This window comes from Tamandua tetradactyla, chromosome 7 (genome assembly GCF_023851605.1).
Source record: "Tamandua tetradactyla isolate mTamTet1 chromosome 7, mTamTet1.pri, whole genome shotgun sequence".
NCBI lineage: Eukaryota > Metazoa > Chordata > Mammalia > Pilosa > Myrmecophagidae > Tamandua > Tamandua tetradactyla.
In genome coordinates, this window is record NC_135333.1 from 109,606,671 (window position 1) to 109,633,647 (window position 26,977).

General features: G+C 35.6%; 1 protein-coding gene across 3 annotated transcripts; it reads right to left on the minus strand.

The window, feature by feature from the left end:
• Window positions 1–1,745: 1,745 nt before the first annotated feature.
• Window positions 1,746–26,656, minus strand: CCNT1 (cyclin T1). Of its 3 annotated transcripts, XM_077170745.1 has the most exons (9): window positions 26,245–26,656; window positions 24,568–24,649; window positions 17,888–18,016; window positions 15,204–15,264; window positions 13,746–13,808; window positions 12,391–12,436; window positions 11,102–11,265; window positions 10,866–10,936; window positions 1,746–7,698 (listed from the first exon to the last, which is right to left on the minus strand). In XM_077170745.1, the coding sequence occupies exons 1-9, from the start codon at window positions 26,403–26,405 to the stop codon at window positions 6,295–6,297; spliced, it is 2,181 nt and encodes a 726-aa protein (XP_077026860.1). In that variant the 5' UTR covers window positions 26,406–26,656; the 3' UTR covers window positions 1,746–6,294. The 3 variants fall into 3 exon arrangements, 2 of the variants coding, with proteins under 2 accessions (XP_077026860.1, XP_077026861.1); XR_013179687.1 differs by lacking the exon at window positions 11,102–11,265 and having other exon boundaries at window positions 7,585–7,698; window positions 26,245–26,644; XM_077170746.1 differs by lacking the exons at window positions 15,204–15,264; window positions 17,888–18,016; window positions 24,568–24,649; window positions 26,245–26,656 and adding an exon at window positions 14,214–15,193.
• Window positions 26,657–26,977: the final 321 nt, after the last annotated feature.

The window sequence follows — 26,977 nt, forward strand, 5'->3', positions numbered from 1 at the left end:
AATCCCTAGCCTCCAAAGTATGAATTCATCCTCCAAAGTATGAATATCTAACATACCATTTTACTCATTTGTCTGTCATCCCTACAACTAGAATGTAAGTACTGTGAAAGCAGGATGATTGTTTTGTGTAGTGCAGTATTCTCAGCAGTAAACAGTACCAAGCACTTAGTACTATTTTCCAATGAAGGAACAAATAATTGAAAAGCAGGGGAATGCCTGAAAGTACTTTCTATAAAAGGTTTGTCTATTATTCAATTTTATTTGCTTTCATGTTGTGGTTTTTTGATTACCCATTGGTTTGGTTTAAGCATTATGTGAAAGGCAGAAATGGAGTCAAGATTCCACAATGCAGAAGGCGGACAATGTGACAATCCACAAATCAAGTCAATTTAGCAAAAGCAGGCCCCCTAGAGCCAAAGACTGTGAATAAGACCCCTTTAAGAGAACCCATAGACTTATGTCTTTAAATTTTCTAAAAAATACTCTTCCAGGTATTCATACATTGGAATGAGGTTTTATTTTTCCCTCATCAAGCTACATAGTACTATATATCACTAGCTCAGTGTGATGACCAAATCTTAGTTCTTTTCAATAGACTCAATTCCCGTAGTATCTTGCATAGTAAGAAAGCACATAGTACTTCCAAAACTGAATCTTACTTAGCTCTCAAAATTGTCAGGGAATCCAGGATATCATGTAAGTCTTGATCATAAAATGAAAACTAGCTCTGTATCAATAAGCTTAACAAACTCTGTAACTGGAGATCCAGCTGTACTCAACCTTTATATTAATTTATACCTCATATACTCCCAAGGTGACAGTTGATATTAACTTTCTTAACAAAGGTAGGTCATTGTTTTTTAAATGTTTTTAAATGTGAAATCATCCCTTTACACAGTTTTCATTTATCCCTTCTATTTCATTCATATTAGATCAGTACAGAAAGCAAAAATTTTAGAAAACAGAAGGAATTAAAATTCAAGAGATCTTGAATTTTCTATCATTCTGTTAATTACCTTTTTTCTTTTTAAAGCTTTTAAACTATAGCTACCATTGACTTAGTTTTATAATTTTGGAGTATTTTTAGCGTGAAAATGATTTCCCTTTAAGTGTATGATTTACAAAATTACCTTATTCTTTTTTTTGTTTGTTTGTTTACATGGGTAGGCACCAGGAATCGAAACCGGGTCCTCTGACATGGCAGGCAAGCGTCCTTGCCTACTGAGCCACCGTGGCCTGCCCAAATTACCTTAAGCATAATGATATTATGTCCCAGGACAAGGGTGAGTAGTCACTATCAACCTTTCCAGGCACCACCAAGAATGCTACTAAATTTTTTCTTCAAAACATATTTTCTTTCAAATACACTGCTATGTCTACACAAATATTCAGGTTTTTTCAAAGAACCAAGTATACAATTACAAACTATTGATAGTGCTTACTAGATAAGTATTACATACTATCATGTTAGAGTTGTAATTTTTTGCATGCCAGTTAACTCTTTCAAGTATTCATGCAACATTAGAATGACAGGTTTTCCCTCTGACTATACCAGACTTTATAATACCAGTTCATTGTGATGACCAAATCTTAGGTCTTTTTAATGGCCTCAATTCCCACAGGATCTTGCACAGTAAGGACACAGTAGTTCCAAAATTGAAGCACACTTATAATCATATCAATAAAATAACAGTTAAATACTAAGGACTAATTTGAAGGTTCAGTACACATAAACAACAATCAGATGAGAGTTTTATCATTACCATTTATTGATGGGATGGATAAATACAGATTGAGAAACATACTTGACAGCAAGATATCAAACTGATAGCCAGACTATAAAATGTATACAACATCCTTTAAATTTTTAAAAACTTTTTTGAATTTTTTTTTACAAAGAGCCCTTACTGTAATGGTCACTTATATACTCTCACTCATCTAATAGTAGTAGACATCCCAGGGGTAGTATCAGAACTGAGGAACCCCAAGAAGAACAGAGGCAATGGCAGAACAATATGCTGAGAAAAGACTCTCTTAAGAGCAATACAAAGAAAACACAAAAATCTCACCACAAAATTGTACCTGAGTGCCATAGATTGGTAAAGGGTTTTATTCTTTTTTCCTTTTTTTGCTCTTTGGTCTGATAAGAAAACGGACAGTTTTCAGTATGTGGAGTAGAGTGGGGAAAAGGTCAGTTTCAAATCCAGAAACCTATGTTAACACTAAATTAGGCTGCTGCATTCTTTTCTTTGGGTGCTTCAACCAGCCAGCACTTCTACTTTGTAACAACCTAAGCACTAATTAGTTCTTCAGCTTCCAAGGAGAGTTCCTGATTACCAGATGGAGACACACTTGCTCTAGCTTCAACTAGTATGCTGTCAAGCATCCCTCTCCATGTCTAACATGGCAACACAAAACTCAAGAATTTTTCCCTTCTTTTCATTCAACCACAGATATTCATTCATAAGGGGGAAGAGCACACATTGCTTTTAGTAAACATTCTTTTACTTTCCCTCCCTATCACAATGCTAAAATCATATTAAAAACTTCAGAAACATTAAAAGGGAGGGCTCTCCCACTTAAAAAATAAATCTCATTCCAGATCACAGGTAGGATTACAGTTCCATGCCTATTTCAAACTCACATCCACAGAGGGATAAAAAGACTAAATAAAATCTGACGGTGTGGTACACCATGAACACTTTCTAAACAATCAGAGGCAAACACTCTGTTAAAAGCTGGGTGTTAAAAAGCAGCAAAACAGAAGATATGGGGAGGTATCAATGTCACTGAAAGCTTACTGGGACTGCAGAGGGCTTATTTCTCACCATCTGATGGGTTGCATAGACTGCTTAAATTCTTTCAATCCAAAAGAATATTTGTATTCCAATTTCAAGATGTTCTAAAATCTCCCTTTATCTAGCATTAGTATCAAGATAATTGATCAGCAAAAGAAAAAAATTTTTTTTAATGAATCAGTTCCCAAATATGGGAACACATATGTTTAAAGGCCAACCATACTGAGATAAAATCCCTCTAATTGCCTTTGTCTAGAAGCAAGGTATGCAGGTATGTGTTTTCAATATGGGGAATTAGGTAGCAGAGGCTTAAGGAAATTCAGCACTGATGTCACCATGATATTTATGTTATATCCTAATCCATTGCTGTTTCCAACTGGAGACAAAAACAATTTCTAGCAAAACTGGCAAAGCCAGTAATACAGAACTATGAAAATGTTCAATGAAAACACTATCAATTAAAAAAAAAAAGGAGGAGGAGGAAGCTGAGGTTCTCAGATACAGAAACACTGACAGATGAGTGGGAAGACTAAACTAAAACCTAAGTATTTTCTACACCCAAAAAACATGACTGGTACTTCAGAAGATTAATTTAGATGTAGATTAATGCTTTACTAGAGTGCATTTAACAGCCACACAGGTATGTGATCCTAAGGACAATCCACAGGTATATATTTTTGCCAACATGAGATTCTAGCGAAGTTTTAGGAATGAGATTTACAGAACTTGAGGCTCCAGGCCTGCTAACTACCATCACTTATCCTTGATAGTCTAGATTAAAGGGAGGAAAAAAATCCATGTTTATTAATTTTGGGGACATAAACCTCATTTCTCACCCTTTGAAAGTGTGAGGACAGGGAAGATACACAGAATTTAGAAACCACAAATCCTTCAGAAGCCTTATTAAGTTTATAGACTTTCAGTGATATGGCAGGCGTATCTGCTAACTTAAACACAACACAGCAGCTTCATGCAGATCACAGCAGGAGGGTCACAACGTGTGCAAAGATCTAAAAGCAGACATTGTAGGTATCCTAAGACAATATTAGGAGGTTTTTAATACGGAAAGGTCTCTAAATTGACGTATATCACTGATGATCTACTAGTGCAAAGACCAGATTACACAAAATAAAGCAACTCTAAGGCCTAGCAAGCACTTTTTTTCCTGGTCCACTCTTGACAAAGTTCTAAGGAACTTAACTAGATTGCTCTGAAGAATGCTATGATGCCATGTGGATAAGCGCCTGTCTCTATGGTGAGGGAGTGCATGTGATTGGAAAATATGTGAAAGCTAGAAAAAAATCATTTACACAATCAATTCAGTGATCATCAATTCCACAAAGATACAAGTACAAACTAAATGGCATATTTCCTTTGGGAAGGTCAAGAAAGGAAGCAGACTCCACCAAACAAAATCTAAACAAACAACCTAAATTTAGAAAACACAACCTCACATCTACCAATTATCTAGCACAACAGAGAAATATCAAGAAAGTGAAGTGACATTCAAGTCAAAAAGTATTACTGGTTTATAGGCCGGCAAAGAGCTCCTAATTTTATATAGCAATGGCAGGCACTGTAGACAGTTCAAATACTCAGAGATGCAGGACACTAATTCCAACTGTGAATTGAGTCTTTTCATTCTATGTACCTTCAATTAAGGTTTATTCTACAAATTTCTTAAGCCAGTGCATCATCAATTCAACTGCCTCACTTTCTCTTCCCAACCAGTTTCTGGCAAGCAGCAGCAGCACAAGTATAACTCCTGTCCCCTATGACTTCTAATTAAAAGAATTCAACTTCTGCCTAAAGAATATTTGGCATGAAGAATGCTGCGTTACAAACAAGACAGAATTCAAATTTGCTTCAGAGCCAAAAATGCCATGAAGACCAAAGAATTTTAATCTAATGATTTGAGGCTGGGTGGTATTTGCAGTTAGAGAGCTTGTCTAAGAATTCTTTCTAGCACCTTGAAAGATTTCTTTCCTCATTAAAATGTTCACTCCTAAAATGTGGTACAACCAAGCCCCTTTATCAAGACCCGTTTTTTAAAGGACCCTTAGAAGCCTCTTCAAGAACCTCTATCTATAAGGTAAAGCCAGTACCTGTGGGCTAGGCTGGCTCACCTCATGGCACCAGTACTGTTCAATTCATAAGCTCCAATCTCTGAAGTCACATAGGCCCGTAAAAAAATATAGAATGCAGCTGTTTTCCTTCAGATATACAGATACAAAAGCAAGTTACATTCATAATGTATTTTTAAAATACAATGTCCTAAAACTTTCCAATCACAATTTTATTGTTTTCAGTATCCTTTAGCTCCATGGTTTCTCCCAGAAACATTCTCACATATAGTCTGGGCTTTCATAGACAGGATATATAGTACATCCCCATTTCCTTCAGAAACCCTGAGACTACTCTGACTTGAACAATTTCCCAAAGCCCAACAAACAAGAGACACACCCAATTCCGTGGGACAGAAGCTGGCATTACCCTACAACCCCTCTTCCTCAACCCACCTTTGTTCTGCATCAAAGCAAAAACGGGTTGAAAAGGAAGTTTTATAACGGAGTCAAGAATCAGGCCATAGCTATACTTGCCCAAACTAGAATTTAAAGGACTGCCACTCAGTTATAATATAAAGAAAAGGAAAAATATTATCATGTCAAATGCATGCCTCTTCCTTCCTATATGTGCTCAAGGTGACACCATATTCTCTCTAGTAGACCACTGGGAAATAAAAACAGTGAGGGACAAGGAGGGGAAGGTAAAACATGATTTTTAAACACACACACTTAAAAAACACACATACCCACACTTACATACATACTTAAAGGTGTCAACACTTCAAGTGGCCTGAGCCTATCACAGAACTCTTGACCAAAAGCCTACCCTCCCACCCCCAGCACACACTCCCACCCTCCAATCCCGTCCCCCCCACCCCAATGTCATTGCTATGTATCTCATACAAACAGCAAAATCCCTATCCCCTCCCCGATTATATAAAAAAACTAAACAGATAACTTACTTTCTTTAAATTATTTTTAAAAAGTCTTTTAAAAGTTTTTGACGTTTAAATACTTCCTCTCTTCTGACATATTAAACCCCTAAGGATCTACAATTGTTTGATAAAACAACCTCCATATTTCAGTTCTGGCAAGAAGATGGAAGATATCAACTCCGATCAACCTAATTAGGAGGTGGAAAGGCCAAGAATAGAGAAAGTGTTCTTAATCCTTCACAGCTTCAACAGAGTCCCACCTTCCTAATATCAGTAAAAACTGTAATAAAATAGTTAGATTTCTGAGGCAGTAAGATATAATAACCAAGGCCCTCCACCACCCTCCTACTTCTCATTATCAATTTCTTCCCTAGTTTAAGAAAGATGATATATTTCATAATGGAAGCAATTTTCTTAATCCAGAATCAGTAGTTTTTAAAATAAAAAAAAAAGGGTTTTTTTAAAGAAGTTCTTTTCTCCTCTTCTTTTTCTCTTTTACTTAGGAAGGGGTGGGAGTGGTGGAGGAGGTTCTGATGGTAGAGGCGGTGGCCGTGGTTTGTCTGTATTGCCAGATCTGGAGATTCCACCAGCCCGTGGATTCACATATTCACCATAAGAATGAACAAATTCAAATGCAGGGGGCTGAGTGGGCTGAACACCCTGGGCACTGAGCAAAGAGTGAAGCATATTCACAGTATCTTGATAGTCTATTGCCTGGGTTGTGTTGTGGCCATTGGGTCCAGTGGGGCCTTTATCCAGTTTCATATGAGGAACTCGAGTTTTACAGCTGGGCTGTGTGAAAGGAAGTCCACTTGTGTCTGAGCTATGCCCAGGCAACTGGGCCATTGTAGGAAGTGGAGGAAAGGAAAAATTTATGGAAGAAGATTTAGTACTCTTGGCAATCTTGGCTGGATGATCAAAAACTGCTCCCCCAGTCTCTTCAGGGGGGGGCCTTTTACGAGCAGAATTGGAAGAGGAGAAAGAACTAGACAAGTTAAAGGTTTTATGTGCTAAGGTGCTTGTCTGGCTACTATGTTTTGGATCACCTGGACGTTTGTTCCCAGTGCCAGCTGGAATCTGTGAGTGCGAGTGCTTGTGTGAGTGGTGATTGTGATGATGATGATGATTTGATGGATGAGTCTTGTGCTTTTCTTTGTGCTCTCGGCTCTTTGTGACACTGTCATCTGCAGAACTGTGCTTGTCTGCTGCAGCGTGAACTTTAATGCGCATTTTTATCTCTTCCGGTTTTGAAGAGGCTGCTTTATCTCCACCTGCTACTGGAATTCGCATTTTGAGTGCTGTTTTGTCAGCCTTTTCCATAAAGGGCCGCTCAGGGTTTTCTGAACCTTCTATAGGCATTTTCAGAATGACAGAAGAATGGCTATCATGGTGAGACAACAGATTTTGGGCAGCATATGCATACTGTGACTTCACATTGGCCTCCATGTTCTCAAGTTGCCTCTTCTGGGCAGCCAACTCTTCTGCGTGCTTTGCACGGTATTCTTTCAGTGACACTTTAGCTGATGGCACACTCTTACTACTCTGTTTCTGGGAAATAAATGCATTTGAGCCATCCTGTTGCAAGGAATGATCAACTCCCATAAGTGCTAAATTCTCACTAGTCCGATGGCCCTGAGGAGGTTCTAGTTTAAAAGGAGGTTGGGAGGACAGCCAACGCTCACCCTGCAACATCTCCACATTGCTTAAGTTGCTGGATGACTCTTCAGTGGCTGGAATGGAAGGCACTGCACTTGTGGTAGAAGTAGTTGACATGCTCATTAAACCTGCAATGGTTGTGTCTGAAGAGCTCTGGGAAATCATATTGAGGATTGTTTGCTCTGAAGTGTTTTCATCCGCTCCTGGGTCATCTGCTTTTGTTTTCCTAGCAGCCTGGCATGCCTAGAATTAAGCAAATGAAATATCTTCACTTCAGGTAATATAAGCCAGAAGGAGGAGACTAAGCTAACATGAGATCCAATAACTATTACCATCAGGAAAAGTAAGATTTTTAAATGTTTAACTAGTTTGAACTTAAACGTTTGAAAATGGATAGAGGTGATGGTAGCACATTATAGTGAGTTTAAGTGAAAGTGTTGAACTGTGAGTGAATGTGGTTGAAACAAGTATTTAGAGTCATGTATGTCACCAGAAGGAAAGACAGAGGTGAAAACACGAGAATGTAGAACACAGTGAATCTTCTGGTGGATGACTGTGACTAATAATACAAATATAAAAAAGTTCTTTTATGAACTAGAACAAATAAATGACACTATTACAAGGAGTTAATAATAGAGGGGTATTTGGGAGAAAATATCCCTATTGTAAACTATGAACTATATAATAGTAATATCTTAATATTTAACAAATGTACCACACACAATACCAGGGGTCAAAAATAGTGGAGGACAAGGGGTATAGGGTATTTTGGTTTTTTCTTTATATTCTAATTTTATCTTATTATTATTTTTGGAGTAATGAAAATGTTTTAAAATTGATTAAGGTGTTGATTACAGAACTACGTGATGGTACTGGAAGCCACTGAAGGTATACTTTGGACTGTATAATATATGAATATATCTTAATAAAATTACATTAAAAAATAAAATAATAAAAATACATTCAACAAGAGTCACAGCAATCTGTGCGAATATAACAAGGCAACAACAACAAAAAAAGTATGCTTATATAATAATCATTCAGGAACACATGTTTTCTTATGACTCCTTACAACTGCAGTTACCCCATATGCAAATGCTAGGAATTATGGTGAGGTTTTATCCAAAAATAGAAGTTGCACTAAATGCTATCAAGCCTCCTTCCAAGCCTAGATGTCGAAGAAGCAACCCATTTTCTGCAACTCACTCAACTCAGTAGAACGAAATCAAACCTGTGAATATGGATTTATAGGAAACGAAGGGGAAAGTTTTTAAAAACAGAATGATAGAGCGAGGAAGGCTAGGGGCACAAATGAAACCAAAAGGAAAGATAGATGACAAAGATTGAGATGGTATAATCTAGGAAAGCCTAGAGTGTATAATGATAGTGACTAAATATACAAATTTTTAAAATGTTTTTGCATGAGGAAGAACAAAGGAATGTCATAACTGCAGGGTGCTGAAAATAGATGGTAATTAATATTTTAAAATTTTAACTTATGTATGAGACTAAAGCAAAAAATGTTTATTTGGTACAAAATTTATATTTTGACTAGTGCATTTCCTAATACAACTTATGTAGACAGCTTAATTGAACACCATAAGTACATGGAACCTTGAGTAGGACATGAGATTTTGTTGGTTTGTCCAGAGTGATGCCCCAATAAATCCCAGAGTGATTTGAACAGTGAATAAAAAAGTATTTGCAAAAAAAATGGTGAGAAAGGGGGAAAATTCAACTTCCCCAAGTTGAATTCTTGATAGTCTCACAAACAGTGTGGACAACCAAAGCTATAGGCTGAGACCCCAATCTTGGGGGTTGTTCATATGAAACAAAAGGATAGGTCCAGCCTACTTAAAACTAGGCCTAACAGTCACCCCGAAGAGAACTTTTTTTGTTGCTCAGATGTGGCCTCTCTCTCCAGCCAACACAACAAGCAAACTCACCACCCTCCCCCTGTCTACGTGGGACATGACTCCCAGGGGTGTGGACCTTCCTGGCAACGTGGGACAGAAATCCTAGAGTGAGCTGAGACTCAGCATCAAAGGATTGAGAAAAACCCTAGAATAAGCTGAGACTCAGCATCAAGGAATTGAGAAAAGCCTTCTTGACCAAAAGGGGGAAGAGTAAAATGAGACAAAATAAAGTGTCAATGGCTGAGAGATTCCAAACAGAGTCGAGAGGTTATCCTGGAGGTTATTCTTATGCATTAAATAGATATCACCTTCTTAGTCAAGATGTAAAGGAGAGGCTGGAGGGAATTGCCTGAAAATGTAGAGCCGTGCTCCAGTAGCCATGTTTCTTGAAGATGATTGTATAATGATATAGCTTTCACAATGTGACTGTGTGACTGTGAAAACCTTGTGTCTGATGTTCCTTATATCTACCTTGTCGACAGACGAGTAAAACATATGGAATAAAAATAGGTGAACAAATGTTAAAATAAATTTAGATTGAAATGCTAGTGATCAATGAAGGGGAAGGATAAGGGGTATGGTATATATGAATTTTTTTCTATTGTCTTTTTATTTCTTTTTCTGAATAGATGCAAATGTTCCAAGAAATGATCATGATGATGAATATGCAACTATGTGATGATATTGTGAATTACTGATTATATATGTAGAACAGAACGATCAAAAGTTAAGAATGTTTGCGTTTGGTGTTTTTTTGTATTTTAAAAAAGACTAAAAAAAACAAACTTCTGACACTGGAAAAAGTAGTAATTCCATTATTCATAAGACTTTGAAAAACAACTTTAGACTGCAATGTATATGAAACAAAATTCTAAAAACTCATTTTATTTATTTATTTATTTTTATTTATTTATTTTTTTTGCATGGGCAAGCACTGGGAAATGATTCCAGGTCTCCAGCATGGCAGGCAAGAACTCTGCCTGCTGAGCCAGCATGGCCCACCCTGAAAACCCATTTTAAAAAGTAGGTAATATCAGGGTGCATGGGTGGTTAAGTGGTAGAATGTTCGCCTACCATGTAGGAGAACAGGTTATTTCATAGCCCATGCACCCCTCCCCCCACCAAGAAAGGTAGGTAATATCAAAGACAAAATTATATCAGCTCTAACCTTGAAATTCTCTATCTTGTCTCTAGCAGAAGCCAATGACTCAGAGAAGCCACTTTCTTTCCCTAACAGTCTTCACACAGAAAATACTCAGCCAATGGTGGTAATCAAATGACCATGTCACAAGAGTTGCACAACACAAAGAAAATATTGCTATCGCATACACCCACTGGCTTCTTCAAGCTATGAAGTTGAAATCATGATTACTGTATTACCACAAAAGGGGAAATTCCAAACCTAGGCTATATGTCTGATTCCAGTATATTCAGCAGTGCAATCAAAAGAAGAAACTGGTTTTATTCCACAAGCTGACAGCAATCAATACTTACCCTCCAATTCCGAATGCATTTGAGCCTGCTAGGAGTTTTCTCCAGAATCTGCAGAAATTCATGTGTCAGTTCTACAAACAAAATAAAACATTGAAGAAAGACTGAGAGAAGCAGAGTAATGAAACAAGAATAACCTCAACTAACTCACTATTTCCATATGAATCAAGTCACCTTTGGCCATATATGTGAGAGTTCAAGAGCAAGTGCTTTTCAAGGTCCCTTACTCTAAAACTTACCATCTAAAAGTTCCAAGGTCACAGTGGCGTCAACATACTCCCACCAGTGCTTCCCGTCAGTTGAGACTGGGATCTCCCAGTTGGACCACTTGCAAGCCAGATGAATGCAGACACAGGCCACCACAGGAGGCGTGTACTGCAGGCTAAATGTGGTCAAATGCAGGCTGACATCAGAGGGAAGGAAACAGAGAGCGTCATGAGTTCTCAATTCTGAACCCAAAGCTAAAACTCTCCATTATTTAAAAAAAGTTTTTTAAAAATAAAAAGTTTAAAAAACACTGGAGAGCAAAAAGGGCAAGAAATATCTAGTGCTCTGATCCAGCACTCAATATAACGTTCTTCTATTAACCCACCTGCTCAGGTAACAACATTTCCAAATATTTCTTGACTAGACTTTGTATCATTCAATACATACACTAACCAGGGACCAAAAGAAAAAAAGGAAAAGAAAAAAAAAGCTTGGGTATATATACTCAGCAAGTAATTGGTAATTGAGGTGTTTAAAAAGTATTCCACTTTTTTTAAAACAAAAGTCTATTATCCCGAGAACTCAGAATTTAAAGAAATCATCTAAAAATAATCTTGATTCTTGCCAATCATAGCTCAGCTCTATTTAAAATAATAAAACAGTAATCACTCTCTCAAGTGAAAATATGCTTGACTAATGGTTTATTTCAAAAGTTTCCCCATCAGGCTATGAAACAAACTTCTTAGCCCTGACGGTCTTTAGGAGGCTATCAATGTTCTTCAGGAACAATCAATAGATTAGCGATGAAAACAGTCAAAACATTAGGTACTACATGTTATATGTTAATAATGTATTCAAGAAAGTAGGGGGGGGAGAAAAAATATTTCAACTCTTTACACATAAAAGTACCTGTATGTATGAGGGCAGGGGAAGAAAAAACAATCTTTTTAAAATGTCATAATTATTGCAGATTCCTCCAAATTCAATTTCTAGTCACTGTCAATGAGCCCTAAGTTTAAGTGAATTTTCAGGACTGTGCTCTTGGATATTTTAAAGTAAATTACAAATGCAGAACTGGGCATGGTCTCTAAAGAATCAGTACTAAATAATTATATCACCTCGGCAAATTAAAGAAAAGTTAACATTTATAAGAGAACTGACTATAACACATGGTATCAAAAATCATCTCCATGCCTAGGTCTTTGAGGCCAAGTTTATAAGGGCCAGACCTTACATCTTTCCATATGCCTTCAAAAGCTGTTAATTCCAACCAAAGAAAAGTCTTATCACAAAAATAGAGGGGAAAAAATTAAATATAAACCTGTTGGTTGCCATGTAGTAGGATGTCTGTGCTAAGTCCTTGCTTGCTAAAAGAAAAAAAGGGGGGGAGGGGAGAAAAGAGTATTAGTCTCATTCATTCTCAACAAATATGTGTTAAGCACTTAACATTTGCAAGGTATTGAGAATACAGTGGTACATGAGGCAAATAGATCCCTGATTTTTCATTCTACCTGATATTTACATTCTACCAAAAGAAACAGATGAACAATTTTTAATTATTACATTAATAATTAGACTGCTTCCAGACCTAGGGACTCAAGTTTTATTTTGCATGCCTGTTATATGGAATACTTGTTCAAATGCAATCCCTAAGAATCCTCGCTAAGAGTTTGATTCAGTATGTTAGAGAGGGATGCAAGCATTTTTAACAAGCAACCAAGAGTCTGATGCAGGAGAAACCCTAAGAAATACTGAGCTAGAGAATGAACTAATTGGGAGGCAAGATTAGAATCCAGAAGGACTTGACATATTTAAGAAAAGTGACTTTCCCTGAAAAAATTTTAAGTTTTTAATCGAGTAGCTTATGATATATTCCCAAATCATCAAATAATGCATAAATTATTAATATATTACAATGTAAAACCACATTCCTCCTTTAAAATATTTATCTTCCTTATGAACTTGGTCTTTTCAATATTAGCATATGCCAATCTTAGCATATGCAATCTCTATTCAATGTTTTCAAATATAAAGAAGGACTTGGGGAAAACTTTGGGAATTTTCACATGAAACACATTAGTGAAAGGTAAAAGAGAACCAACCATCAGTTTGTTCTACAAAACTATAAAAGACACGTAAATGTACAATGGTGTCCAGATGTTCTTAATGTTACTATTTAAACACAAACAGAAGTAGGTTTCAAAATCGATTACAGCTACTAAAATTAGATTAGATTAGAAAAAAGAAAAGTCCTGTCAAAGTATTGTCAGGACTATCCAACATTCCTTTATTGGAAAGAGAGTCAAATAAAATTCTAGATGATCCTCTGGGTGGCCTTTAAAAGAAAAGCTTCTAGGACTACCACTCTAGGATCAAAAAAAGTCAGCCACCCACAATATATCCTGAAAATTATTGTTATATACTTATGACTTGGTGACTTTTCAAAATCTGCCCCCAGCTTTGACAAATATGTTCAAAAGGCTAACTCTCTTTAATAGGAGACCATTTAAAAACATTTATTAAAAAAACTCAATGGAAAGAACCCTCATTTGGATTAAGCAAGGCAGGTTTTTAATTTACTTTTTGTCAAAAGCAACTGGGTTATGTTGCTATGCAAATCATAGTCCCTAAATAATAAAGCAATTTAAGACAGCTCCTCTAGTTGAGATTCCTTACCTCGAACAAGTTGAGTACACTTTACCACATGTGTATGTGGGTGATCAATTGTTAGTTCGAAGCCTTAAAAAAAAAAACGAACAAGTTAAAAAGCTAAAAATACTCAAGACATTTCATACCTATTTATCTGTGTCATTATTAAAAATCTCTTATTTCCCTCTCCCAAAACTGCTATCCAGAGACTAAGAGAGTCATACAAAGTAGGCAGCATGTTATTCTCAAGATGTATTATCTCTACAACTGCTTTATTTTTTGAGCAAAAAGTCCCCCTAAGATAAAAAAAACTTAATAAAGTCTCAAGACCCTCAGGAACAAATAATCTCTTAAAACAAAACACTTTTTGAGAAACAAAAGAACTGAACAGAATCTAATATAAGATAGGAAGAAGCAGTCACTCACAGTGATGACTATCTTACAAACTTTAATCTTGGGAAAAACAAAACATTTTAAAACCTATTCCTCTCTTACCTCAGTTTTTTTTTTCATCTCAGTTGCAACAAATTATGATCATTTTATCCAACTTCAAGACGTATTTAGTAAAATTACTTAGTAGAGGATGAGTGTGTTTATAAAAATTATCTTCGAATAAGTTTTCTTGAGATATAAATAAATTCTATTGAGAAAGTTAGATGATATAAATTATTCTATAAGGATAACTGGTTGCTCTAAATTAGATATACTGGTTTCCAATTATAATAATAATAATAATAAAAATTTATTCCATATGAAATATATTTTTGGCTCCTGAATATGATATTCTTGGAGATAATTTATTTTTCAAGTACACAGAAATTAACTTTAGAGATAGTTTGAAGAACTCACCTTGTGTTTATACATGTACAATAAAACAGATGTGTAATAAAACATAGGTATACCAATAATTTTCCAACACAACTCATAAAAACCCCTCCCTTATCTAGAGAAGAGAAAAACAGAAGTTCAAAACAAATTATTTATTTTCAATATCTGCTAAGCTCTTCAAGGCAATCTTTCTGCTGATAATAAAAATAGGTATCAGAATAGCTTGGAATTGCCCATCCAACAGCTACAGCTTGAGTTCCTCCATCTGTACTCTGTATTTCTACGCACAGATTATTAGTTTTAAAAATAGACCATAAAAATCCATGGAAGGAAAAAATTCTTTAGCTTCTATCATTATTTATCAGAATGTTAAAAATCTTTAAAAGGTGTTAAGGTTAAAACCTTAAAAAAATCATGCACACTAGAATGGAAAAAAATGCCTCAATTTCAAAGGTCAGCTGTACCTGAACTCTATCTGTGGTATAGGTCTGGATTAAAACCCTGAGTTCTAAAGCCTCTATAGTGCAGAAACAAATGGCCACTTTGCAGAAACCATCCCAAAGGAAATTTCTTTCTGTTTACTATTTTACAAATTGTCAAATCATATCATTATATACATATACATATTTTTTTAATTTTGAAGAAAAATAAACTTACCTAAAGTCTGCAGAATTATGCTTTCTAATATCACCAGATCTTGAACTTGTTGGAGATAAGCCTACAGGTAAGAAGACAGAAATTACTCCCCAAAAAAGCATAAAATTTTTTACTCCCCATAAAAGCTAAACAATTCTCTAACAGCGTCCAAGGGAAACCAAAATAACAAAAGGCAAGGCTGGGATTAAGAGGTAAAGTAGAAAATGAAATACAATCCTTAACCCATTCAGTACAGATTCTCCCTCAAAACAAAACAAAACAAACCTAGGGTAGTGGGTGAGAGATAACACACTATTCATTTATGGCTACAATACAAGAACCAAAGATTTGTTCATTTTTAGACTGCTAATTTAGTCTCAAAAATGTAGTCATACAGAGAAGATAGGGTTTAACAAATGAGTATGATTGCTGTATCATTATATTGACATTTCTTTTAATCTCTAGTATCTTAGACCAACTAGAAGTAAAAACCGAAAATTGTGGAATTGTAACCCATACCAAACTCTGAAATCTGTCCTACAACTCATTGTTGCTGTGCTTTGAAATTTATTGTTTTTGTATATATGTTATTTTTCACAAAAAAGAAAAAAAAAGTCAATTATGTTGATAAAAAATATTAATTCCTTCTAGCTTCCAATGTTCTGGAGCAGCTAGAAGGAAAAATCTGAGATGATGATATGGTGGCCCATGACAAACTCCAGGATCTGTCCTGTAACTACTTGTTGGAGAGTGCTTTAAAACTATTGCTTTTCTTTCTTAGCTTTGTGTATATATATATTATACAACAAAAAAAAGTTAAAAAACTTTTCATGAAATTTAGATATCAGAAAATTAAAAATATTTTTTTTTCCAACAAATATTATTAACATACACTTGCAGAGCGTTCCAGCAGTTCTGGAGGCATTTAATTGGTCTGTCAAACACCTGACTCCTGTTAAACCTTCCCATTTTAGGTAATGCTAGATTTCTAAAATTTAATAGAAGAGTTCAAAGGAAAAAGAAAGCTCCCCTCCCCAAAATTCTTTCAGATCTGTGCTGGACAATACTTGAGCCACTAGCCACATTTGACTAATTAAGCACTTGGAGTGTAGCTTAGTCAAGATGTACAATAAATGTAAATACACACACCCCACTTGATTTTGAAGATTTAGTTCAAAAAAGTAAAATACCTCATTAATAGCTTTATAATATTGATTACAGCTGAAACAGCATTTTAGCTAGACTGGGTTAAACAAATATATTATTAAAACTAATTTCACCTGTTTTTTTAAATGAAGATTTTCAATGCGGTTTAAATGTTAAAAAAAAATTTAATTATATGTGGTTCCCATTATGTTCCTATTAAACAGCATTAGTCAGGAGTTAAGATCCCCTACTTTGGGGTTCTTAAATTTCCATTAACTTTATGATCTTGAGTAAGTCTTATCAATGCCAGCTCTGTTTCCCATAATGGAGAAAGTATCTTCTCCTAATCATCTCATTAGGACTAGAGACTTAGGTGAGAAACTACCTAAATACATTTTGGAGAAAGGAAAAAAAGGCAATTACAAAAAAGGGGATTTTTGTTGTTGTTGTTTTATTTCTTCTAACTCAATTCTATGGACCAATTGCATTTACTAGTCTCAGACCTAGTTAAAGCCCAGAGCAATCAATCTTTTCAACAAGAGCTATGGGTGCAGTCCAAAAAGAAAATAAAGGAAATCAACATACTGATAGTCAATTAGTCAAAACACATAGTTCACTTTATTAGGGGGAACCAGTAGGGAAAACAAAAATAAAACCCCCAAAAATCTTTCTCCAATATGATTAGAAGAAAAGACACAATTCCATTTATCTATCTGATAAAGGTCATATACATCCATTGCAAGAGACTGAAATAATCTAATAACAGAAATGTTTATCCAAGCATTTACAAACGTCTGACCTCTCTCAATTTTTCACAACTCATCTCTCCAATTACTGGCTTCTAAAGCCAGGAAAGAGTTTTCCTTCTTTAAGAAAATCAAGGAAGGAAAGAAGGAGGGAAACAAAAAGTTATGTGTACATGCATAGGAAAAGGTCTGCTAAGAATACATATCAAATCATAATCTGCAGTATCCGTCTAGGAGTAGCAGGAGGGGAGATGAACTTTAATTTTTATTTTAAACATTTCTTAATATTTTGGTTCTTTTATGAGTATATTTAACTTTTGGTAACTTCTTAAAAAGCTAAAAAAAAAAAAAAAACTAGTGACATGATTCATTTTTTTTTAAGGATCCAAAACAAAAGTTTACATACAAGAATGTTCTTCATAATGATATTTATAGTGGTGAAAATATATATATATACATGATGATGAAATACTATCTAGACATTTTTAAAAGGCAGAAAATAAGATGGAAAATATTTGAGAAACCGTAAGTGAAAAAACATACAAAACATGCATATCTATTCATAGAAAAGAAGCTAAAAATAGTGGTTCACTGCTGATAATATATTTTCTTCTTTGTTTTCCTGCATTTTCCAATTTTAATACAATAAACACAAACTTTTAACCATAAAATTTATGACTTTTTTATCAAGAACAAACAAACACTGAAATGCTCTTTTAAGAGTCCCCATTCAGGCTTCAGTAAATTAAGGCCACCAAATTAAATTATAATCAAAATAAGTAAATAAAAATAAATGTGTAATTAACCCCCTACCTCACTTCTAGTATCAGGAAACGATTCCTGTGGATGGAGACAAGCATGTGCTACTTTGATGACGTGTTCCAATTTTTTTGGCTGTTCCTCTACTTTAGCTGCCAGAAACAAGGCTGCTGGAGCCACAGACTGGATGGAGAAAAAATAAAATATATCATATTTACCATTTATTATATTTACCATTTATTTCTAGATCAAGGTAGATCTAAAAAGAGCTAAGTCTCAAACAAATCAAATTCTTTGCTTTCCTCAACTTCTTATTTATGCTTTTTCACCTATTTAAAATGTCTTCCCCTCTCCTTTCTACCATTAATCCATATCCACTTCTGAGAACCAATCCTTCAATAAACTATTGCTCATTAAAACCATCTATACAAGAAGCTACTAGATGTTAAGCAGACAGTTTTCTCTTTAAAATGAGATTCTTTATGGAGTTTGTAGCAAATCCCTATGTTTTAAAAAAAAGAATTACAAGTGAAATGTCCAGAATAGGAAAATCCATAGAAATAAAAAGTAGATCAGTGGTTGCCAGGGACTGGGGGGTTGGGAGAGAAAAGCAGTGACTATTAATAAGCATGGAGTTCTTTCTGGAGTGATGAAAATGTTCTGTAATTAAGATAATGGTGATGGTTGTACAACTTTGTAAATATACTAAAAGCCGTTGAATTGTACAATTTAAAAGGGTGAATTGTATCTCGATTACATATAAAAATTTATCACAAATCTAAAAAGATATATAAAGCATAGTTATAAATTCAAGAGGTTATTCATAGAAGACAATAAGGAGACAAAAACCAATTCAAGCTCATATACAATTAAGCAATAGACACTAAACAATATAAAAGATTAGAGTAATATGACATAAATGTAGCCTGGTAATGTGGGAAACCCCAGAAAGTGGAACTCTTCTTGAATCTTAACAAGAATAATTACAATTAGACAAAGATATCAGTGGCCAGAGCTAGAATTTACTAGGAGGAAATAAATACAATAAATAATATTACAAAATTTAAACATCACTTTACTCAATCGAACCAACAAGCATTCTAATACTTATTTGTATCCCTGCTGTTCCCATACTATTCTAGCATAGATTTTGTGCCAAAAATTAAGTTCAATTCACAGCAACAATGTTCTTCCTTCACATTTGTTTCAGCTGTATTTGGAGTTTGTATTTGAAAATGCTACATATATATTCTTAAGCCTTAAGGATTAGCAAAGCAGGGCCAGAGGAAACTGGACATGAACAAAGGTATGGGGGATGAGATTCAGGTGTGAGGCACCATGCTTTGAACACTAAACTGAGTAGTTAATGATATAGATAATGGGATGTGGAACACTGAAGATTTTTAAGAGTACACCAAAGATTTTAGAAAATAGGCAAAGTTTAAGAAATGTTTAAGAAGATTAATTAGGTAGAAGGAAGAAAGGATGGGATATATTAAAAATTAACTTTTTAAAAAAGAAATTTTTTTTAATCCAGGCATAAGGAAAGTAAGTCTGATGTAGGCATTGGCAGTAGAAATAAAGGAAAAAAGAAATACAAACATCACTATGGAAACAAACAAGGCTTTACTAAATATGCATGTATATATTTGCAGGCAGAGAATAAAACTATAATAGGATATACTCTAAAATGCTAACAGGATTATCTCTGGATATCTTGTCTCACTGACATTTTAGATACTCAAAAAAGTAATATATCTTAAAACAATTTAAAGTGGACTTATAAGAAAATTTTCATTTTCTTCTTTACATCCTGTCGTTTAATTTTATAATGAAAATATAAATTTATAGGGGAAGAATTAACTGGATTTTATAACTAAATGAATGCGTCAAAAACAACACTAAGGTTTTAAGCCTACAATCTTGCCTTCAAGAAGCTAAAAATGTATTTGAAAGGACCAAACCAAAACACGGTATGCAAACAAAGGCAAAATAAAATCTCATTAAGTCAAACACTGCAACAAATAAATTTCAGTGTAATTTTTGTGCAATCAACCATATACTCAATGTCCCTCATGGATTCACTTGCCAAGATGGCTTATCAAAAGCATTTTCCCATCAAAGGCAAAGTTTCTCTCTATGAGGAATTCATATACCAGTTAAAAATGAAAAAATTTCTCCATTTTAAAATAAAAATAATAATGCCAAATAATATTTATTGGCTGTATGCTATCTACAAGCACTTGGTTAATTAATTCATTCATTTAAATCCTATCAACTACTCTATGAGGTAGGTATTATTGACTTTATAGAGATGAGAGACCAGAGGACCAAAGCCTAAGAACAGTGCAGCAAGGCTCCAAATTCAGACATGTACGACTCCAGAGCCCATACTCTTAACCATTAAGGTTGGCCTCTTAAGAATCAACTAATGAGAGTAAATTACACCGAGTCAAATGTGCTAGGCATCTCAGCACCACATACATGCACAAACATCACTACTACTTGTATACACCCCTACTTGAAAACATTTAAGACAGTGCACATAGAAATTCAGTAAATAAAACTGAATCTTTTTAAAAAGAAAGTAAAAGCAATGCCAGACTTTATGGGATTGAGAAAGTCTTCTTGACTTTCCCAAAAGGGGAAGAGAGAAATGAGACCAAATGAAGTTTCAGAGGTTAAGAGATTTTAAACAGAGTCAAGAGGTTATCCTGGAGGTTATTCTTAGGCATTATAAGATATCCCTTTTTAGTTTACGGTGCATTGGAGTGGCTAGAGGGAAGTACCTGAAATTGTTAAGCTGAGTTCCTGTAGCCTTGATTCCTGAAGACTGTATAACTATATAGCTTTTACAATGTGATTGTGTGATAGTGAAAACCTTGCGTCTGATGCTCCTTTTATCCGGTGTATGAGCAGACAAGTGAAAAAAAAAAAGAAGTGAGGAAAAATAAATAGATAAATAATGGGGGGAATAAGGGGTAAAAAAATTGGGTAGATTGAAATACTAATGGTCAATGAAAGGGAAAAGTAAGGGATATGGGATACATGAATGACTTATTGTTTTTTCTTTTTATTTCTTTTTCTGGAGTGATGCAAATGTTCTAAAAATGATCATGGTGATAAAGACACAACCATGTGATGATATTGTGAGCCACTGACTGCATTCTATGAATGGACTATATATGTGTAAAGATTTCTCAATAAAAATATTTTTAAAAAGAAATCTAAAAATGCGACTTAAATTGTATTAAAAAAATCATACCTTTAAATATCACCTCTATATTGATTAGCTCCCGAGTGTACAGCTAATTCCTAACTTTCCATCTAAGATCCAGGCACAGATTCCCACCCGCCGGCAACTCATCTCCATTTGGATGCCCGGTGTCACTATACGTGCAGTATGTCTACCATTGAACTGATTGGTTTATGTCTAACTTGGTATGACCAGAATTTAATCTCTGGGAGGGTAGGGACTTTTTTTATTCATGACTTTAACTCCCATGACCAGAAGAGTATGATCAATATGTATTTGTGATTGAATAAATCCTTACTGAATGAAATAGGGAAAAGAAAAGCAAGCAATGCCAGAACTATGTCCACTAAAGAGTCTATTTCAGGGCAGGCAATGGTGGCACAGTGGCAGAGTTCTTGCCTGCCCTGCCGGAGACCCGGGTTCGCGTCCCAGTGCCTGCCTATGCAAAAAGAGAAAAAGATATCTCTGGGCCCGCCAGGATGGTGCAGCAGGCAGAGTTCTCACCAGCCATGCTAGAGACACAGGTTCAATTCCCGGTGCCTGCCCATGTAAAAAATAAGTACATTCAAGAGTCTTTCAATCAAAAGGCAAGGGCTCTATCTTCCAGAGTACTGAGTAGAGGTTACACACTTTTAATAATTCAAAAATTATTCTAGTTGTTCGCTTCAGATTTTGTAGGCTTTATTGTATGTATGTTATAACAACAACAACAACAAAGGAATGTACTCTGGGCCCCAAAACACTATAAATGAAGAGAAACAACAAAATGAGAAATTCATACCACCTGATATGCATCTCTAAATACATAAAGAGCTCATATAAACAAGAAATCAGAACAATAACAAGTGGCAAAAAAGCATCTTTGATCAACCAATTTTCAGTCAATTCTTCAATTTCATAAGAACAATGACCAATAGGGAATAAGAAGCTCAACTTCACTAAGTGAAAAAATGTAAAATAAGAAAGTAATTACCACCATAACCCTAACACTTCACAAATAGTGAGAACTCAATAAATATTTTTTGAAATAAAGATATTTGACAGTGGTGAGAGAATAGAGAAAAGGACTCTCTTACACTGCTGGTGACAATGTATAGTGCTATAATCTTTCATAGGGTAAACTGACAAAATTTTTTGAATATATATCATAATATTTATAATATTCAGATAAGTCACTATATATGTGCAAGAAATCCCACGTAATATTATTTACAATAATAACTAGCAAAACCAACCTAAGTATCAACCAATAGGGACCTTTTAAAATAAATTATGGAGGAGGTGTAAGGGGGGGTTCAGTAACAGAATTCTCACCTGCCATGTGGGAGGCCCAGGTTCAATTCCTGGCCCATGTACATCCCCAAAACAAAACAAACAAGCAAAACAAACAAACCAAAACCAAAAACTCAACAAATGGTGCTGCAGTAACAGGATACACACACGGAAAAAGAATGAAGTGTGACCCCACCACACAGCATACCAAAAATAAAAAACATTTAAAATAAGTTATGGAACTACACAAAGAAATACTATGTGATCACTTGAAATTAGGAACTGATATGGAATACCTTTGTAATAAGAAAAAATAACATTAAAAATGCATGGGAGAGGGCGCACAGTTGGTTCAGTGATAGAATGCTCGCCTTTCACACAGGAGACCCAGATTCAATTCCCAGACCATGCACCCCCTGCCAAAAAAAAAAAATAGAAAACTCATTTGGATGGTACAACTGTGGTTCAGTAGGCAGAATTCTTGCCTGCCCATGCAAAAAAAAATAGCGTGGGGGTTTAAAAAAAGCGTAGGAGTTGAAACCATTATGTCCAAGAAAAACCTGCACATAAATATTTATTATAGCTTTATTCATTATTACCAAAAATTGAAAGTAACCAAAATGACCTCTAATAGGTGAATGTATAAACAAACTGTGGCACATCCACACAATGGAACACTATCTAGTAATAAAAATAAATGAACTTTCAAGCACAAAAAGACACGGAGGGACCTTAAATGCATATTGCTAAGTTTCAGTATGAAAAGGCTACAATATTGCATGATTCCAACTATATGACATTCTAGAAAAGGCAAAACTACAGAAGACAGTAAAAACATCAGTGGTGGCACAAGCTGGGGGAGGGTGAACAGGATTAATAGGTGGAATACTAGAAACTTTTAGGGCAGTGAAGCTATTCTGTATATTTATACATAATTCTCATGAGCATTTGTCAAAATCCAAAGAACTGTATAACACAGAGTGAACCCTAATGTAAACTATAGACTTTAGTTACTAAAGTATCAATATTGGTTCATCAACTGCAACAACTGTCCCAAACTATGGGAAGATGTTAGTAGAAGAAACTGCACGTGGGAAGTATATATAGGAGCTTTCTGTACTTCCTGTGCAATTTTTCTGTTAACCTAAAATGGTTCTAAAATAATAAAGTTTATTACTTTTAAAATACTATACTTGAAACATATTTATAAATGGAGAACCCATTATGTATTTGTGAATTCTAGAACATGCCAATTAAGTGTTTGCGTCACTTAAAAATTTTTTTGTCTAAGAAAATAAATGCCTTGGGGCTTAACAGGACATAAATATATCAGTGTTATAACAATTCATTAAGTCCATTCAAATTGGAATTCGGATTCATCACAACCAAACCCTTAGAATTAACTTATTAAAAGGGTGATACTTTTTATCTAATTCCAAAATACATCTAAAATAGATTCCTAGGGGGGATAAACAATTACAAATTAAATGTATCACTGGATTTTGGAAAAGGTCAACCAAAAGATTATCTCTGTATTGGATAATTACCAATCATATATCCACTCAACAAGTTACCTGAAGGTAATTTGGAGGACACTCAGAAAAATGAGTGTCTATCTTGGCTAAGCTTAATATATATAGGAAGGAAGATTTAGCTTAAAAGGTAAAAGTAAGGGGAAGTATTATTAACACATGTATAGGGTGGACACACTGACGAGATTTCTTTCTCCCAGATTCCAAATCTATATCATAATATATATATATATATACTTCTTACTGTAAAATATTTTCAGAACTTGCAAGACAACTATGCATTATGTAATTCCTCTTCAAATTTCTCTCTTCACCCACAACCTTTCATTCTGGCTCTATCAGATAGTTTATATTTAGTGCTAAAATGCTGACTTCTCCCTTAATAAAGGTTTGCTTCTTGCAATCAGAGGTATGGAATGGCTAGAGGAAGGAGGGATCCAATCTGACTGGATACTCAGCAGAATTCAGGAATATTTAATTCACAAATTCAAAGGACTGCCTGTACAGTTCCTCCAACACCCATTCTACCAATACCTTACATTACCGGAACAATATCTTGCTTCACAGATTCTCTCCCCATAGCATAAAAGAGATCACAATTCACACTCTATGAATAAGTCAAACATTTGAAATCATTCACAAAAGGACAATACCATATTAAAAATTATACTTGCATTTCGATGAAACTGTGTAAAGGACTGAATCATGTAGAATCGATGCATATATACTATAGCAGTGTTGATGGTCAGTTGTGAGCTGAAGTGTTCAAGTTAAGGCCCAAAAACAGGCAGGCAGCAATTCCCTACAATACAACCTTTATCACCTTCCAAAGAGACCACTTAAAAATCTTACACTTACCTCTCCAAATTAAAGAGCAGATCTGTTTTCTTGCATCAAATTACTAATGGCCAATTGATACTGAACACTGTCTTAAACAAAATGAATTAACAAATGAGTTTCTCAGGAAGTCTGGACCAAAATGAGACATAAACAAAACTATTTATGATCTAAACCCTTCCGTCACTTGCCTACTGCAAAAGTGACCCATTAGCTCAATATTTCTTTCATGTGATTTACAAGGCCCTCCTAGATCTGGCCCCTGGATACTTCTCCAGTATCTCAACTTCTAAGCTACATTTCAGTTCCTCTGGTCTCTGCCAAGAAGCCTTCTCACATGGTAGAAACACTGGAATCGTTTGATAATCATTCACTGAAGGGAAATATTTTAAAATGCATTTCTTCTAAAAACCTCAGAAAGCAATGTTGGGTAGACAGAGATAATGCAGTACCCTGCTGGGAACAACCTTAAAAACAAAATGGATACAAAAAGTTTTAAGAATGCGCTGAAACAAAATTTCAAAGAAAAAGACAACTCATTACTGACTGGACGCTTGGGATGTAAATTGGTTATCTGCAATAATAAAGGAGAACACCTCTTTCAAACTGAAGCATCATCTTAAGGCACAAACATTACGGCCAGCATCACAGTATTTCACAGAGGCTGCAACCTAACAATAATTTCTCATATGCACAGACTAGAAGGAACCTGTATTAGTTTTCTCTGACACAAACAGTTTATTTCCTAACAAACAAAAACAAGTGGGAAAAAAACACTAAAATTACTTCAACTTTGAGAATGAAAGCAAATACACATTAGCACTTACGTAACTTAAGAAGAACCCAATATTTTTCAAATGATTTTTAAAAACATCAGATTTTAGGTATACACTCCTACAAATCTAAACCGACATCATTTCTTCCTTAAAAATTCCACAAAACACGAGCATTATTCTGAAGCAAATCCAAGTTATCAACCCATTTTACAGAGAAGTAAACCAAGAAATCGATAGGCTATTTAAACAGCTAGTAAATGAGTGGATCGGAATTTAAACCTAAGCCGTTGGAGACATTAGTTCCAGGACACCCTACAAAGACCTTCGGGTTTTGAACTTTTCAAAACTTTCTTTACACCCTGTTTGGGAGGCAGCCATCAAAACAGTCAAACCTCCCAGACACCCAGGTATAGCGGAAAAGGAAAATCTCAAAGCCGTCAGAGTAGGAAGTCAGAATAGCTGAAGAGAGACCACAAAGGATTGATTAAAACACAAAGCCGGGAAGGATACGAATTCCCAGCAAGGTCGGCGGCACGCGTGAGAAAGCGGGAAATTAACTCCGCCTAGCTACCCAGCGCGAACACTGAATTTCAACCTGCCCAATTGTGGGCTCTCCAACCTAGACATCCAGCCTCTGTCCACCCTCTTCCCCCTTCCGTGCCTGACAGGTACTGAGGCCTGGATGCCGGAGCATGGCGGGACCCACTCTAAGGCCGAAGGCCTAGTCCAAAAGGATACACGTTAAGACGCTGCCCCATGATCTGGAGCAGATTGGCCGCTTGCTGGCGATAAGAAAGTTCTCTATCAGAGTCCAGGCCAGAACGACGGGATGGGCTATTTTCAAGCTGTTCTCGAGTAAAATACCACCGTTTGTTGTTGTTCTTCCTCTCTCCCTCCATAGTGCTTCAACCAGAAGGCAGCGGCGGAGGCTGCAAGTACTTCCCAGCGTCACCTAAGCGGCGACACACATCCGCTGTGCAGAAACAACTGCGATGTGACGAACTTCCGCCAGGGGTCGACAGCTAGGTTGGGACGCTTCCGCATTGAGTGACAGTCAAAAGATCTACTTCCGGAACGGACCTCTTGACACCCCGTAGCTGAATTAACAGCCAGTAGATGATCAGCAAAGACCTTGGGTCTAGAACGCAGGCGCCCGTCATGTGACCTTTGGGACGAAGGGTGGAGTTAAGAGTTTTCGTTCAAAATCACGTCTCTTACTGCGAGAACACGGCTGAGCGATCGCGCTCGGGACTACGCCGCAGCGCAACAGTTGTGGCGTTATCTGGGGTCTACTGGTGCGCGCTTGGGCGGTTTTTCAGATAACTTGCTTTCTTGCGGACAAGAAGATATAAAATGGAATAGATGGAGATGAAGAACAATAGGTGAGACAGTCAAAAAACTGAAGAAAAAAAAAGAATCAAAGAGAGTGGCCCTGTCATATATCAAAACATAAAGCATCTGCAAAGCTTTT